The following is a 17,369-nucleotide window of genomic DNA, read 5'->3' on the forward strand; positions in this document are numbered from 1 at the left end:
TTATATACATTATACACAAAATATATTTACGAGTATATTACAATAATTCAATTCAGAATATACAATTGTGCAGTCGACATTGTGTCGAGAATTGTAGAGAAAAAAACCTTTGATTGAGAACGATTAAATAATTTCGCAATTATCATCGCCCGACATTGAAACAGCAGCTATTCTTTTTGATTCGGCCCGCGGTATCTCTACGTATGATTAACAGGATATCCGGTGGATCTGGAATGTGCATATCATTATATTTCTCGGATGAATTTCGCGTGGCAATTTAAAGGACGAATCGACGCGGCATTGTGAAATTTCGTCGAAATCATCGAGGGCAGCAGAGACGGGATTCCACGCACTTCCGCCGATCTCTGCAACTATCTGCCAACGTCGCTGCAGGCATTGTCCGGTCCTCCGATTTACGAAATTTCAGCCCGAACTCGAAATCACAATTTAACGTTCCTATCACGATGTTTCTGCTCGATTGGTCACGGCCGCTTTTAGTGGCGATATTCGATTTTAGTCGCCCAGATTCGGCATGCGTATATCGTTGTCATTTTTCCGCCGCGAGCCCGCTCCGGCTTTAGCGGCGCGTATTTCGCGGCGTTGCAGCTGCGCGAGCTGCTAGTGCAGCTGTATGAGGTAAGTCGACTACTAAACCGGTATTCGAAAACGAAATCCCGTTTTATCATAACCCGTTACGGTAGCGTGTAATTAAACTCGTTTTCTCGTGCGGCGGTGGCGGCGGCGGTGGCAATTATGAATTCAGATCGATCGAAAGTACAATCGTGTCGTGACATTCACTCGCGACAGTCTCGTAATCGCGGCGTTTCGCGGCAGCAATTAATTTCAATATGAATTGTCATATCCGCTCCGGCATAACGCCTCCTGCGCGCCCGCGCGAGTATACGCGCGATACGAGTGTCGCATGCGTGCACGTGTCCTAGAGGCCATCCGATAGAATAAAACACTCCGGCGGTCGTGACGCAACGACGTCGAATAAATTTCTCCTTTGCACCCACGATTTCCCGAATGCCGCGCCGCGCCGCGCTCGTGCCGGTTATATTGCGTAAGCGCGCCGCAAAATTTCGAATGCAATAGTGTCGAAACGCTAAATCGCTTTGCTTGTTTACTTTCGTTTTCTCTTGGAAACGTATAAATTCCTCGAAAAGCCATCGCTATTCCGAATCCCTTCGGATATCCTCGTCGCTAATTGCGGGCCGCGCTTTATTCGTCGCGACGGCGACGACGGGGCCGGGGGACTCGCTTGTCGCAAGCGAGCGTTTTTCCCCTTTCATGCCGGGCACTCTGCGGTTAAAAATGCAGATTGATATTTCGACACACATTTATACGTTACGCACATCGGCGCGGAGGTTTAGCTTTCAGAGAAAAAAAAATACGTTATGCATATATTACACACATTATATATACATTGTGCAAAAAATATTTGCATAAATACCGGTCTATCTATTTACTTATTGAAGAAAAAAAAAATATTTACGTGGTTCTGGTGGTTAAAAATAAAAGTCAATATTTCAGCCGCTATAGCCAGTTTTTAGGCAGGAATAGTTTTTTTGTGTGTTATAGTTGCAACAATGTTGCATCATTGTCGCTCGTGGAATTCCGCACTCGATCGATCAATGATAGACTCCGCGAGATCGGAGACAGATCGGCGGAACGAACGATCGAACGCTTTATCGGTTCGATCAGCAGAATGTATTTATATTCCATTATGCATCTCGCATTTTTGAATTGTACTTTTTAAGCGTTTTTTTTTTTAAGCGCTCTCGCGAAATTCTCGGATTCTTAGCTCGATGCTCGATCGTCGCCGAAGAATGCGAATTAACAAAGCGGATGCATGAATTTCATAAGAAACGTATCGGGTATGTTAATGGGCCCAGGAATATTCCCCCGATTTCGCGATTAACGCTTCGTCTCGACTTAAGAACTCGCGGACGCTAAATTAGCAACGCGAATCGGCAGCGGTTCGAAAAGATCTATCGATGCATAGTTCGAGACGCGATCGGCATTCCGCGATGTAAAAACGTTCGACAAGAACTCGTAATTACTGAAATTCTTGTAATTTATGATCGCGTATTTCGCTACTATCCCCCCCGAGTTCGGCTAATTACTCCGAATTCCTTCGTTTAAAAGTGTAGATTAACAATCTCCGCGAATATTTCGCGCATTTTAACGCGCGAAACTATATACCCGGCATTTTGAGAGGCAGCTCTTTCCCGATCATTGAAAGAGTATGAAATAGGGAATGGTTTCCAAAAAGTTGGAGAAAAGAAGTGATTGTCCCTATATTTAAGAAAAGATATAAAGATAAAACATCAAATTATTGAGGAATTACGCTGCTTAACACAGCATAAAAAATTTACGCTATAATTTAAAAAAAAACATTAAAAAAAGAAGTAGAAGAAAGGAAGATTTTATCGGAAACGCAAACATGATCTAGAACAGGCCGAGGAATGCGGACTAGATAAGGGGAAAAATGCTGAGAAGCTTTACAAGATTTTTTGAAAGAAGAAACTTAACTTTAAGCGCGAAAATTCCAACATGATGATATTTACAAAGATGGGAGGAAGAGAGGAAAGAAGTAATAGCTGTGTAATGGAACGGAGATAGAAGCAAAAAGAGATAACTATGCACTCTCATTCTGACAACAAGGATGATGCGAAAAGATACTAAGATATATCTCCCTGAGAAAGTTGACTTGTGAAACCAATCATTTTCGATAATTTCGTCAATAATTTTTAAATTAATGTCAAAAAAATATTACAGACTATTCCGTAGTTTCTATACACAGATTGAACGGACATAAATTTGATTGGGATAACATTAAAATCCTAAATATGGAGAAATCATTACATACATTAAAAGGAGTATCTCCAAAATGTTTTACATTAGAAGACAAAGGAATGGCACCAACCTTCAAAAGGACACATTAGATCTTTGTGACGATTGTTCTTCGATTATCGAGTGACTTTCACCACAACTGACATCCTTTGTCTGTTTTATTTATTGACTAGCTTTATTTCTTTTACATACGATGCTTCGTGATGTTGTTCTGTATCCATTTCACCTTTGTAATTGAATCTAACAATAAGTGTTTAGTCGATGCGCTGATCTTGGCTCGAAAGGATCGTCTCCTCGATCGTCTCGTTATAGAACACAGACTCTGGTGACTGTCACGAGATTGACTGTGAATTTGGTGAGTGAACTATACATTATTACGAAAAACCTGTGAGCCGTGAAATTTCTTAGCTAATTCCATGATCTCTTTTTATTCAAACGACAGCAGTCAGTTATGTGATATACAATAAGTTCAACTTTTTTAACAACTACACCGCCAACCGCTAATTTAAGAACATAATTACAATTTTCTTTTATTTATATATTGTTGATTAGTTTTAAAATTATAACCAGATTATTAAATGTTACATTGAATAGAGTCTAAACCTTAAAACAGATACGTTTATAATTTGTTTTTATATTTATATTAAAGTTACTTTTTTGTAGCTATGTAAAGACTTTATAATTAAAAAAATTAAAACTTAAATATGGGCAATATAAGAGCCAAGCGTGCCGTTTTACCGCTCAAATTTATTATAAAATACATGTGATCAGAATTACGAACGTTTCGACTCTTTTTTGGGGTCCTCCTCAGCGCATTGTATAACAGTAAATTCAACATAAATGTAGGACTATATAAAACCTTCTACACCGCAAACATCGAGTCATCGTTAATCGTTTGGGTAGATGTGCATTCCGACACGTTCCTAAGCATCGTCGCGTCGGAGTGCACATCTGCCCAAACGATTAACGATAATTTTATATTAATCCAACGGAATGTCTCCTTGGTAAGGCGATTCTCACGATTGGCGTCATCACAGACCTTCCAAATCCCCATTCATAGAACTGAAACTTACCACAATTCCTTCCACCTTGCGGGAATTTATCTTTGGAACTCGCTTCCTATCGATGTAGTGTCTTTATCGTCTGTCAATGAATTTAAGGGAAAGCTCCAAGACCATCTTTTTTCGCTCGAGCTGAGTTCTGTTCATGGTTCTACCGTGGGGCTATCTACCGTTTAAGTATAATGTAGTTTAATTGTGATATTTAGTTTAAGTATAATTTAGTTTAAGTGTGATATAGTCATTGTATATATACTGTTGTTGACTTCAAAAATCTAATCTAGTTTTAAGTTCTTATGTTATTATTCCTGCGATTAGTTTCTTTTTTGCGAAATTAGTAATAGTTTACCGCTTCCTTATGGCACCCTTCGCGGAGGAGCGAGTAGCATCCTTTATCTTGAGTATTTCATCTTTTTAATTTCTTTCCTTTATACCTATGTCGCGTCCTCAGCCGGGGGTGTATCACCGCTTGTCGATACTATCTTGATTATTTCCATTTTTACTTACTGCTTCATTGGTAGCGATTACACTCCGTCTTGCATCTATTTTGGTTTAAACTCACACCAACTTCTGTCCGCTATATTTCGCTTTTGTTTATATCACATTTGTATCTTTGTATAACTCATTATTTGCCTAAAGTCTTGACTATGGCATAAATAAACATCAATCAATCAATCTCTCTCTCGCTCACTCTAGAGGTCTTTTTTCCTCTCTTTAAATTAAAAATAGAAAGTACCTCGGTTACATCGATAAAAGTCACATGTGAAAAGACAAAATAAAGTGAGTCATAAGCCTTCCTAATTTAATGTAATGAGTTGCCATGGTGTCACATATTACATTACTTAAGCAAGGTAGCAAGTAGCCACCGTGGTTCCAAAAGAGCAACTGGCGAACGGAGAAATAAGTTATCGAGACAACGGTGTGGTTACAGTAAACAAATTAACAATAACAGCAATGACATTAATTTGCAATAATAAAGATATACGGAAATAAATAATTCATGTGAAAAAGAAACAAAAGGTAATAAATAAAGGCTAATAAATAAAGAAATATGGAAATAAATAGAATGTGAAATAAATAAAGAAATATGAAAATAAATAAAATGTGAAATGAATAAAGACATATGAAATAAATAAAGGCAGACGTTATATAGCAGCTATCACTGAATCATATAATGCATTCAAATTTTCCGTATCTTTTTGCATATTTATCGTGTCGCCGTGTCTCCTAATGAAAAACATCTCTGCTATCTCTCTGCTTTTTCTGTAATAATTAATATATCGTCCCGAAAAGGTGGGTTTCCGGTACCAATTAGTTATAAGTCTGTCACCGTCTCTGATAACAGTAGTGAAAATAAACAAAATTAATGACGGCTAAACATAATTCAATTTATTTTCAGAATAAATACGTTGCCGAGGTATATATATAGAGAAAATTTGTCGCAACTTTTATAAATACTTCTTGTAAGGAGAATATTTAAAGAATAGAGCAGAATATAAAGGCTATCTTGCTTGCTACGTGTCTGCTAGTCGTAAGTACAAAGCAGAGATTTATATTTTTTAAGTACATTTGTTTTAAATATATAATCATTCAGATAAAATCATCTGAAAAAATACAGGGTGACACAAAAGTTCCTGAAATTTTTTTGAAAACATTAAGCAGCTACAAATCGGTATACAAATTAAGCATCTTTAAACAGGACTTTAAAATTATAATAAATGCTCAAAATTGTTTGTAATTTTTTTTGCTTAATTTTATTATTAATGTTTTAATAAAGTTGTATGTTTTGTTTAAAGTGTAAAGGTATTTAATTTGTAGAAAATAGAAACCACAGGGTAATAAGAATCATCTTAGAATAAATTGACTATCGCGTGTTATAAATCCGAACCGGCGTGTGAGTAACTCTTATGGAACACCGCTCCTTCCGCCATTCGAACATTTTATCAAGTTTGCTTTGTTTGCCTAGAAAAGTGCACGTCGTTTCCGCTCCGTTACAATTTCGATCGAATCGATTTTTTCTTAAGCAAAAAGTGGTTTTATTTTTCATTAATTAAATTTATTTTTTCTTTATTATTATTGGGATTGTTTACTCTTTACTGACAAAACATTTAAAACTAAAAAATTGTGCAAATTAGAAATTTGCACTTGGCCTTGAATGATACTCTATCGATTAAGAAAAAAACATCCCAATATCTCAAAAATTGCGGAAGTTATACCATAAACAAAAAAAAGATAATTCAACATCAATTAACCTACCTTTAATGATATTCTACGATTTTTCGACGTTTTCGAACATAAGCAACACATTGGCATCGAAAACTCAAAAAACAATTTTTACTTCGGTCTTTTCTACCCCTATTTCATATATAATTCTTTTAAATTTGGTTGATTAGACTTAGCTTTATATGCAATCAAAATTATAGACCTTTGATCGCGTATAAAGCTAATCAACTAAATCTTAAAAAATTATAATAAAATAGGGATAGAAAAGACTGAAAAATATAATACAATTAGAAATAGATCGATATTTCCAAATTTGCGGAAGTTAGAGCAACCACGGACATTTCTAAAAAAATTCAAAATTAAAAAAAAAAAAACCCCTTTACCGATCATCGCCAAATTCAATACCAACCTTCCTTACATGATACTCTATCGATTAAAAAAAAACATCCCGATATCTCAAAAATTACGGAAGTTAGAGCACATACGGACAACAATACCCACACACAAACATACAGACATACATACATACATACACACGGACATTTTGTACAAAAGTGATTTTTCGACGTTTTAGGACATTCTAAACCGTTGCCAAAGATATCTAAAAATTTTTTTTCACGAAAACAAAGCTTTTTTTATGAGGAAGCAAAAATTAATAAATCTGGTATATTGTAATAATACGAGGATCGTTCAATAAGTTCTTAGAAAATTTTTCATGCAAAATTGAAAACACTGTACACAAGGTACAGTATATGTAAAAGAAATAAAGCTAGTCAATAAATAAAACAGACAAAGGATGTCAGTTGTGTGGAAGTCACTCGATAATCGAAGAACAATCGTCACAAAGATCTAATGTGTCCTTTTGAAGGTTGGTGCAATTCCTTTGTCTTCTAATGTAAAACATTTTGACTTATTGAACGACCCTGGTAGATAAAAAGAAAATTTTAAAATAAAGGAGATAAAAGGGGCCAACGAACTAAGCAAGGTGAACGTGCTAATAATATATTACTTTAGAATAATAATAATGTAATGGACGTTTCGACCTGTAATAAGGTCATCTTCAGCGCACTAAACAAAAACCGTCACTTACAAACTAAGCCGGTGAAATATGGTCAGATTATAAAAATTCGCAAGTCATGTATATATATCGTTCATATAGAATTAATACCACAGTGTCTGGATTAAACCTTTCTGTGTGTAGAGTCTCTTGACGTATGATTAAGAATAATGAATCGGGTTCTCATGGTATAAATGTTGAAATGATACGAAAATATAGCTGTAAAATATCAATTTTTTTTTTACAGAAAAATTAAGAATGTTAAAATTGAAAAACTCTATGGTGCTGGTTATATTGTAAAATTTCTGTAAAAAAATATGTTTAAATAATTAATTATTTTTAGAAGTATATATATGTTTATATAAAATATACATATACCACAGTATTTACAGAAGTTTGTGGGACCCTTGCAAAAATTCACGCAACAAACATGAGTGACATGGTAGTCAAAGTTTAGATACAATACTCATTAAATGATATTTATTCCCTTAACATGCAAACAGCTTGTATTCGAGATTCTATTAAAAATGTATTTCTTATTTACAAATAAAATTTCTTTTCTTATATCTATAAGAATACGATTCTATAAATACTAGAAAGAGACGTTAAACCGTTGGTCCAAAGGGTTAAAGTAAATACATTCTTCTTCTATAAATACGATTCTGACCAGACGGATTTGTAGGTCTTATTTATAAGATTCTCTTTGCAAGATTCACATTGACTTCTAAGCTTAGCTTCTAAGATACTAAGCTTCTAAGATATAAGCTTCTAAGATACTGTAGACTCGAATATAGTAATCGAAATATAAGTAATCGATAAGAGAGGAAATTAATCATGAGGCTACCACCAGATAAATGGACGTAAATACAAATTCTTTTAAGAAATGCATAATGTAAATTGTAAATATCAGTATTTTATAGCGAGACCGAGTTGAGCAGAATTTATAAAAGTGTCACAAACATGATAAATATTTTTATTTCAACTACTTTAGAAACATAATATAAAAACCCCTGTTTACTTCATTTCCAGTCATCAAATCTACAAGTAAAGATGCGTGCGTTAGCTTGTCTTGTATTTATCGCTCTGGCACACGCCATTCGAGGTACGAATTTATAAATTATTTATATAAATATTTTATTATAATAAAAAGATAAAGATAAGTAGATACACACACACATACACACACACACACACACACACACACACACACACACACACACACACACACATATATATATATATATATATATATATATATATATATATATATATAAAGAAATGAAAAAACACGTGTTTTTTTGATAATATATGAAGCGCAATTATTTTCCAACATAAGCAAAATTATTAATAATGTCATTAATATCTATTGTATAGCATTTATAGCTTCTGTAAATATCAATGTACGTATATATTTAATATATACATACTTCTAGAAATAATTAATCATATTTCTTAAATCTTAATTTTCAAATATCAACAACTTTTGTCGCTAATTAATTATTTATGTAAACAGATGTAAAATAATACGTACATTTTCTATATTCTCTAAATACGTATAACTTTAAAATGAAAAACTAATGTGACGAGAACGATACAATTTTTTCCTTAATAAAAGATTTCTATTCAAAATAAATCTATAACTTACCCGAACTGCAGCTCATTTATTTTGTTAGCCGTAAAATTGCCACAATTGTTTTATCGTTATTGTTAAATAAAAGTATATGTCGTAATGTAACAGATATTAGTTCGCTCGTATATTAACATTATTTATTTATTTTTCCAATAAGGAAATCCGGACCTTTATAAAGGTCCCCTGGGGAGCAGAGATGCTCCAATCGGCAAATTTCCATATCAAGTTATTTTGAGATATGAGAACATCTCCGGTCCTGGGATCGATTGCGGTGGATCTATTCTCAATAATCGTAACATATTAACCTCAGCATTTTGTATCAAGTATGTTACACATTTTGAATCTATGTCAATATCGTATTAATGAAATATAATTATATAAAACTAGTTTTTTAATAAGTCAAATGAACATTATATGTAAAACTACACATATTATGTAAAACTAGACATAATATGTAAATATATATACATATACATACTTATATATATGCTCGTTTTATCTCGTTAGCCTTGATGAGCTGGATAAGCTAAAAGCTCATGTCGGAACAAACTTCTTTACCGTGCCAGGAGATATTTATGACGTAGCCAATGTTACCATCCACGAAAAATATAATAATACCACTGAGGATTATGATATCGCCTTAATTCACCTTAAAACTCCTATCGAATACAACAAGCTAGTACAACCGATAAATCTTATGACAACCGATAAAGATCTCTTTGGCAATCCGTGCACACTAACTGGATGGGGAAGTAGAGGGGTAATATCGAACTCATCATGATACAGGAATTTTCTAGTTTAATGTCTAAGAATGAGGCACTCTTTTAGAAAAACTCATTATTTTCTTCTTATATATAATATAACAAATGAAAAGTAACAAGTGAAAAGATTTTGTAATAATTATTTATTGTTCGTCATTTCCTTCGAATGTCATTTATCCGATTTCAAATAATATTTATCCTTTTTAGGCTTTTCAAGTCGTTGTTGATTCCTTGCAAGAAGTTGAGTTGATAGTTTGGGATAATCAGGAAGACTTGGCGACTACTCAATTTCGTGCTTTGACAGGAGAAAAAGAACTTGCGTTACAAGTAAACTGTCAATTATTAATATTATAAAACAAATTGATACATATATGTTTATGTTACAACACCGAAAGAATATTTATAATATAAAACATTATATTAATAGCATCTAATAATATTTATTATACAGCCGATTTTAATTATAGCTTAATACTGAAATTATTATAGCAATAATTTGCAATAGTAAATAATTTATTGTTATTTATAATATTAATGTTTTATTATTAATAAGCGAAAAATTTTTGTTTTAGTATCATCCTGGTAGCCCTTTAGTAGCCAATGGAAATCTAATTGGAATCTTAAGCCGCAAACTCCCTGATGAACTTTCTGCACCGACGTACGACTCGTACGAATCACGTTTAAAGATTTTCACAAGAGTATCCGATTTAAAATGGATCAGTACAAATTTAAAGAATTAAAAGATATTATTTAATATGTTTATTAGAATGCCATTTTGTTTTACGAAATTTATAATTTAATTATTAATATAATATAAGCAAATACATTCTGCAAAATGTATTTCCTGTATTCCTATCAGTTAAATAAATTACCAATGCAAATAACAAAATAATAACAAATCAATCGTTTTTGTTGTTTTGATGTAGAAACTAATGTTTTTGTTCGCTTCTCATTTCCATTGGACAATAATCAAATTAATTACGTTACTGCAACATTCATAAGTGTATGTGATATTGTTATAAATACATTTGACAAATTTAGCGAAGAAAAATCCTTTGTAATGCAAATGAAAAAAGAGGTCCGGTGAAAGAGAAGAGAAAATAAAATAAAGAGAGAAGAGAATAGAAATAAATGATTATATAAATCTTTTAGTATATAAAACTGAGAAGTTGACTTAATGCATAAAGTTAAATATTTACAGAAGAATCTCTCACGCAGTCAGTTATATTATACAAAATACAAATTAGATTCTAAATTATATCTCTAATTAATGTGATATTTATGCGCTCTCAATGTTGTTATCTAATCGAAATTATCCACTATGTGAAATCTGACTTTTTACGTATCACATGCATGTAATATTGCACACACACACACACACACACACATACACACATATATATATATATATATATATTTTATATATATATATATATATATATATATATATATATATATATATGCAGCAGCTTTTTCTCTTCAGTAGATCTAATCTTTCACAATGCAAGCATTCTTTGGTTTCTTGATCGCTTGTTTAGCGGCGGTCAGTCATGGTGAACAAGAAATACGAAGTATTTTTACGCGTAATAATATTAATCAGCGATGGAGCCGGTTTATTTTTGGTGCAGTATTCGGAATAAGAACACGAAAAAATAATCCTTGATTTCATTCGCGGTGATGCAAATCATGACGTAATTGATGTAAATATTTATTTCCGTAATTTGCGGTCATGAGCGATCTTCAGGTTGATTACCCGGTCGATCGCCGATCAATTCGGCTGCGCGGAACGCGCGACCGCAATTACGCAAGGTCGACGAAAAGTTTCAGCTGGCGTTGCGAGATCGCAATAGGCTGAATTCTTCTTGGTCGTCGCGGTCAGTTGACCCGCGGAATGCGTCCGCGCGGGATCGCGCGCTCCGAAATATACGCTTTTCACGCGCGTCCATGAATACATTCGCGCAAGTAACGAGCGGCATCGCTACGGGTGAGGTACTATCGCGAGAGTGGATTTCGCGTGGTCACCAAGAAGATTTAAGTATACGGTGACCGCACTGTCGAGAGAAACTGATAAAACGCCATCGATAAAGGCGACCCGTTAAAGAGATTCGGCGAGAGAAAATACATGTACATCTCCCTTACGTTTTATTGTATTACGTTTCATTGTATTACGTATACGATTTTATATTGTATATATATATTATATTGTTATATATTTTATTTCATATTATATTATACATTTCACCTTATGATTTATTTTATTTTGTTACAATATTCGATAGAAAAAATTACAGATAATTTGAGTCGCAAATAATCTAAAGGGCTGTATTAAAAACAAAAGAAAATTATTTCACAGTCGGATGAATTTTATAAGATTCTTTCTATAAAGAATAGGTATGCGTATTGATCATGTAATAAGCAAAATTCCATCTGGATCTGTCGCTAATAAAGACACAGATCTGGAAAAACCCATGTGTCCGACCTGTCATTATCACGTTCTGATATCGAAAGAATGGACAATGGCACAAAATTAACTCTCTTAACAAGAGAACTTAAGAGAGATGATTAATTACCTGGGAAATCGACGAACAATCTGAATTGATTCAATCGCGGCAGACATACTTATTAACGCTTCTCGCGCGTCCGCGAAGTATCAATGATTGATCAAACGGCTTTAATTATTAATGATTGATCAATCGGCTTTAATTTCCACCAAATTACGTCGACGACCGATAAGCGACGCGCGCGCGTTCTCGCGTTCGTTCATTTCCATCCGGATTACGTTCGGCGTGTCGTATCGATCGATCGCCCCTCCGCATTTAATTTTTTTTCCCCCGACTAGATAATCACCCGCATCGCGCACGATTTTTATCTGAATCTCTTATCTAAATCCCCTATAATTTATGAAGCTGAAGGATTTTTTTTAGACGCCGGGCGCGCTTGTGTCGCTTCCATAAAGATGCCCCGAGACTTAATTCGCCCCGAGGCGAACTCCGCGAATATCTTCCATTCGCGTGAATTGACCGGCGGCGTTGCTTTGCCTTCGTAAATCCGTTTTTGTGCGAAGAATTTAACGACGTTGAGGTAGCACGCCCGCTCTTCCGAATGTTGTGTACCTACATATATTAACCTTTGTGAAATCGGAAAAAAGATCTGAGAGAGATTTTTAACTGTAACCGACTGTGTCGCATATATACGTCATTTGTTCGCGAATGAGAATCCTATATATATTAATAAATTTAGTCTTTACGACTAGAAACGTTCCTCTGCGTTGTAAAAACCTTTAGATCCTCGCGCGCGTATGAGCAAAGCCATTTCCTGTTACATACATTTTTCGTCGTTCCTGCGTTAAGGATATTATTACGGTAATTAATTTCGATACAATCTCGTACCTTAGTATAGGTACCCACGTGAGAGAGAGATCGTTTTCTCGCATTCTTGAATTTATGCCGAGATAAAAGCGGCTTATGCGCATACAGCGAAATCTCCTGTCTCCCATCCCCGTCCCGAGAAAAATACTACATGCAGCCGTGCGATACGCGTTAGATAATGCACAAGCGCACGCAGGTCGATGCTTCGAGAGTGCATCGCTTTTGCCGGTTACTGTTACCGGTTATCTTCGCGCAACGCTTACTTTTACTATCACCCTCCTGCCTTTCTCTGATCTCCGTTTTTTTTCTTCTCTCTCTTTCTCTCTCTTTCTCGCTCTTTCCCTTTCTCCCTTTCTACATGGCGCAATAGGGGATAAGCGAAGCGGATTTATGACCGATGCCTCCTTGAAATTTCTAACCGCCGCGCGTACACCGATCGGAACGCGAATCGGCAGATGCACCCGGAGCGCGAATTCCGCGCTCCTATCAACGCGCCCCGTCAATTTTTACACCCTCGTTTCGTTTCCGTCAGCGATACGCCGGTTTTACTTTTATTTGTGACCCTATGACGTTTCTTTTTTCCAGCGATTGCTACCTGCAAATTGCGTGGTGGTTAACTCCGTTACCCAGCCAGCCACGTATAATCTCTAATCAGCTATTTTTCGTTTTTGCAATGTTAATTTTTTAAAGTAATATACAGAGCTTATTTATACCGAATTAATATGGTAGGTTTATTAAGAAAATTACAAAGCAAAGTTCAAACACACTAAGTTCTAAGGTATCATATCGCGATACTCTTTCAATTACAATCAACTAAATATAGAAAACATTCCGGAATTAGATAAGCGAGCTTCATTCTTCTTTGGATCTCTTAGTTATGAAGCTATTAAGTATCAAAAATCAAAAAGTTGTGACATAATAAGTTTAAATAAAAACACTGGTCATGAACTATTTTGCAAAATCAAAGTTAAGCATATACGCGATATTTCTTTGCATGCGAATACAGAAAGAGGAATTATTTTAACTTTTATTTGACGGAGGCAGAAATATTCGCCGTTTTTCTTATATAATCCAAAAATAATCTAAATTCTTTATAGCTATTTTTACATTTTCCTATAATCTATCTTTATAATTTATATTTACATTTCTTTTTATTATCTATATTTGATACATTTTCATTATATAATTGTCTGGTTTATTTTAGATTTAATATGCTGCGGCGTTGTTAACTTAAATACGAAGAATAAAGCTGCCCTTTGCTTGAGCGATTCCACTGCTGCGTGATTGCATTACTTATCCCCCCTTCCCTCTCTCTTTCTTTCTTTCGCTCTCATTTTTGCTTCATGCCTTTATACTTGCACCTCCATAACTCGTCCGGATGATCTCTCCAGCAGCAATTTCTCCACGCTCGTAAAGGTCTCCCTAGCGTCCGCGCGCGCGCGCACACACACGACCGCACACATATACATTTTGTCGGCGTGTTACATCGATAGATCAGGCGAAGGAAACCGGATTCTTTCCGGCTCCGGATTTAAAAGCTCGATCTTCAGGGAAGAGTCGCAATTTTCCGGCTTGCGAGTGAAGCAGTTCCGTCCCCGTCAACGTGGAACGCATCATCTGCTGTTTAGATGAGGATCCCATTGCTCTCTCCCTCTCTCTCTCGGATAACACTCCTCTTCTTGCGCGATTTTATTATGCGCTTTGCGATCGGATGCGCTCGCGCGTCCGAGAGAGATGCATCGGGCGCCTTTTGCTCTCATTCTTCTCCTTTTCTTTCGAGCGACATTCGCATCGGTATTCCTGGCAGCGGTTGCACACGTAAGCCGCTCTGATACCTCTGCGGTCTGAACTTTCGACGCGGGTTTCGTATTATTTTTTCGACAAACGAGTCGCACGTTTGTGCAGCAGAGAAAACCGTGTACTTCGCCGAGGTTGCGGCAACCGCGTTTTTTGTGCGCCGGATGCACCGATGCATGGCGGAAGTTGTAAGCACAAGTTGCGATCGTTACTATTAAAAAAAAAAGAAAAATTATTTTTATTTGTATTTTAGAGTGTCAACCGCGATTTTCTTATAATTCCCCTCGATTACAATAAAATTTTGATGCGCAATTGACATCGAACTTTATGACTTTAAAAATTTTAAAAATTGTACTTGGGATGTTTACTGATTCAGTAATGATGGAATCTATCATATGATTAGGATTATTACTACTTATAATGATAACTTAATAACTAATTGTAAGAGTAAAAAAAGCGATACCATTTAATTAAAAATCTGTTAAAACAAAGGCTTGATAAAACAGCTAAGGAAGTGTTTATTCTCTGCTTTCTCGAAGGCTAATGTAATTAATGTCAATTATACACTATAGTCTTCAATGTGACTCGAAAAACTCGAAAAACTAGTGACATGTATTGATGTTATCTTTTATCATATAATTTGAGCTTCTATAAAAAAAATAAACTTATATTCAAGTCGGCGAAATATCAACCTAATTATCGGGTAAATCATGGATCTTTCGATATGATTTATGAGCGAATTGAGAAGTCAACGAACGGGGTAGCGCTATGAATTAAATTGATCGAGTACATAATGGAGATAAATTGAAGGCGCATGGGCGAGAGAGAAAGAGAGGAAGAAAACAGAGAGAGAGAGAAAGAGAATAAACCGCGGTACGCCATATTTTAATAAATTCGTTAACATCAACGAACCAAAAATGCACTATTTTAAAAGTATCTCAATTACGAAACCGATCCGGATATTGAATTGCGTTTTAAAGTAGCGATTAATTGGTTAATCGATAAATTGTTCGGATACTCATGCGGATAATGGAACAAAGTAGCTTATTGAAATAATCGCGATTATTCGTCAGCAGTTATTCGACAAGAAATATCTATAATTCATGGTTTAAAACTTACTTAACTAATGTCGGACTAATTTTGTTCTTTACCGCTTTTATGGGGATTTATTGTGTTAATATATGTGCAAATTCCTTATCTATTCTATAGCAACGATTTATTATTCAGTTTTATATTTTTAGATTATTTTAGAATATTTATAGTATAGAAGTATTATTATACAATATTGATACTCTTAAGTCTTCCAGTAGTTTTGTGTTAACGCACGTACAAATATATTCATTTTTTATGTATGCGTCTCATCGTTAAGCATATATTAATTAAATATATTATATAAGTATATTTACAATTTTCTCCATATTTCGAATTTTTCTACGTTTTCAGACCCATTGAAACGCGATGATCATCGACACCGAAAGCCCAGTATGACATTTTAAAATCGGGTCAAAATATCCTGCCACGTAAACGTTTTTACGGTCGTTCGTCTCGTGTCGGTCGCCCCGACAATCAATCCGCTGAGGCATAAAAGTGCGGATACCCGAGGCGGATGCGGAGAGTGACAATGCGCGTTATAAGTGAGCGCAAGGACGTATAGAGTAACGTTGCGACAGTCATAAGTGTATCGATTATTCAAACGGTGCCTCGGCTAGCTCCGGGCGGAGCGCCGCGCGCCGCAAAGCTGCGCTGGGAAAATCCATGAATCCCGATCCGCGGCGGCGGATCTATTAATATTTATAGAGGCATCGAATTAATTTTACACTGACGCGGAATTATTCCTACGACCGTCCTTGCCGTCGCGCGCCGGGGGAGGGGCGGGGGGGTTACATAAAACGCGCGCGGGTAACTGCACGAAGAAGCTATAATGCCCGGCATATGACGGGTCGCCCTGAATTTTTTATAATTCCCAGCGAAAATAAAATCTCACTTCAGCCATGGTTAATATATTTCTCTTTGCTTTACATGTCGCTGATCGACTTTGCGCCACCGAGTCACCAAGCCACACGTACGGTGTATGTTTTCTCCTCGAGTTTTCGAATAAGAGATGAACAGCGTCAATGCTAAAGTGCTCTTCTCTATTTTCTCACATTTATGTTAATCCCTAATATGTATATTTAAATATTTCTTCTTTAATATGTTCACATAATGTTATATAAATATATTAACCCTTAACCCGCAAACCTGGGTCGTTTTTGTCCGGGCGAAAATCAAATGTAGGTGTAACTTTTGAATACAAATTATGTGAAAAAATTAAATTGTTTATAATTTTATGATTGATATTTCAAAGTGAAGCTTTGAAACACCTTCATGAATTTTTTCAGATTTTTTGCAGCCCTTTAACACTTAAAAAAAAAAGTCAGAACCCAGGTTTGCGGCATAAAGGTGCCAAAAAATGTTTGCGGGTTAATGGTTAAATATTAATATGATACGCAATTTTAAATAAATTTAAGTATATAATGGTATCTTAATTTGAACACTCCCTGTTCAGGGATAGTTCAATATTGCGAATAAAATTGATATTTTCTCAAGTTATGCTGGGTATAAATTATTTTTACATTTCGA

General features: G+C 35.2%; 1 protein-coding gene and 1 long non-coding RNA gene across 2 annotated transcripts; one reads left to right on the forward strand and one right to left on the reverse strand.

Moving 5' to 3' along the window:
* Positions 1-37: 37 nt before the first annotated feature.
* LOC139810548 (uncharacterized) lies at positions 38-4,805 on the reverse strand. Its single transcript, XR_011731427.1, has 4 exons — positions 4,651-4,805; positions 4,264-4,559; positions 3,930-4,083; positions 38-3,200 (listed from the first exon to the last, which is right to left on the reverse strand). It is a non-coding gene; the product is annotated as an uncharacterized lncRNA (long non-coding RNA).
* A 550-nt stretch (positions 4,806-5,355) lies between these two features.
* Positions 5,356-10,577, forward strand: LOC139810215 (chymotrypsin-1-like). The gene is made up of 6 exons (XM_071773594.1): positions 5,356-5,445; positions 8,224-8,296; positions 8,982-9,147; positions 9,332-9,584; positions 9,793-9,912; positions 10,158-10,577. Exons 2-6 carry the CDS (start codon positions 8,245-8,247, stop codon positions 10,323-10,325), a joined length of 759 nt encoding a protein of 252 aa, XP_071629695.1. The 5' UTR covers positions 5,356-5,445; positions 8,224-8,244; the 3' UTR covers positions 10,326-10,577.
* Positions 10,578-17,369: the final 6,792 nt, after the last annotated feature.

The sequence above is a fragment of the Temnothorax longispinosus genome, chromosome 3, assembly GCF_030848805.1.
Source record: "Temnothorax longispinosus isolate EJ_2023e chromosome 3, Tlon_JGU_v1, whole genome shotgun sequence".
Lineage (NCBI taxonomy): Eukaryota > Metazoa > Arthropoda > Insecta > Hymenoptera > Formicidae > Temnothorax > Temnothorax longispinosus.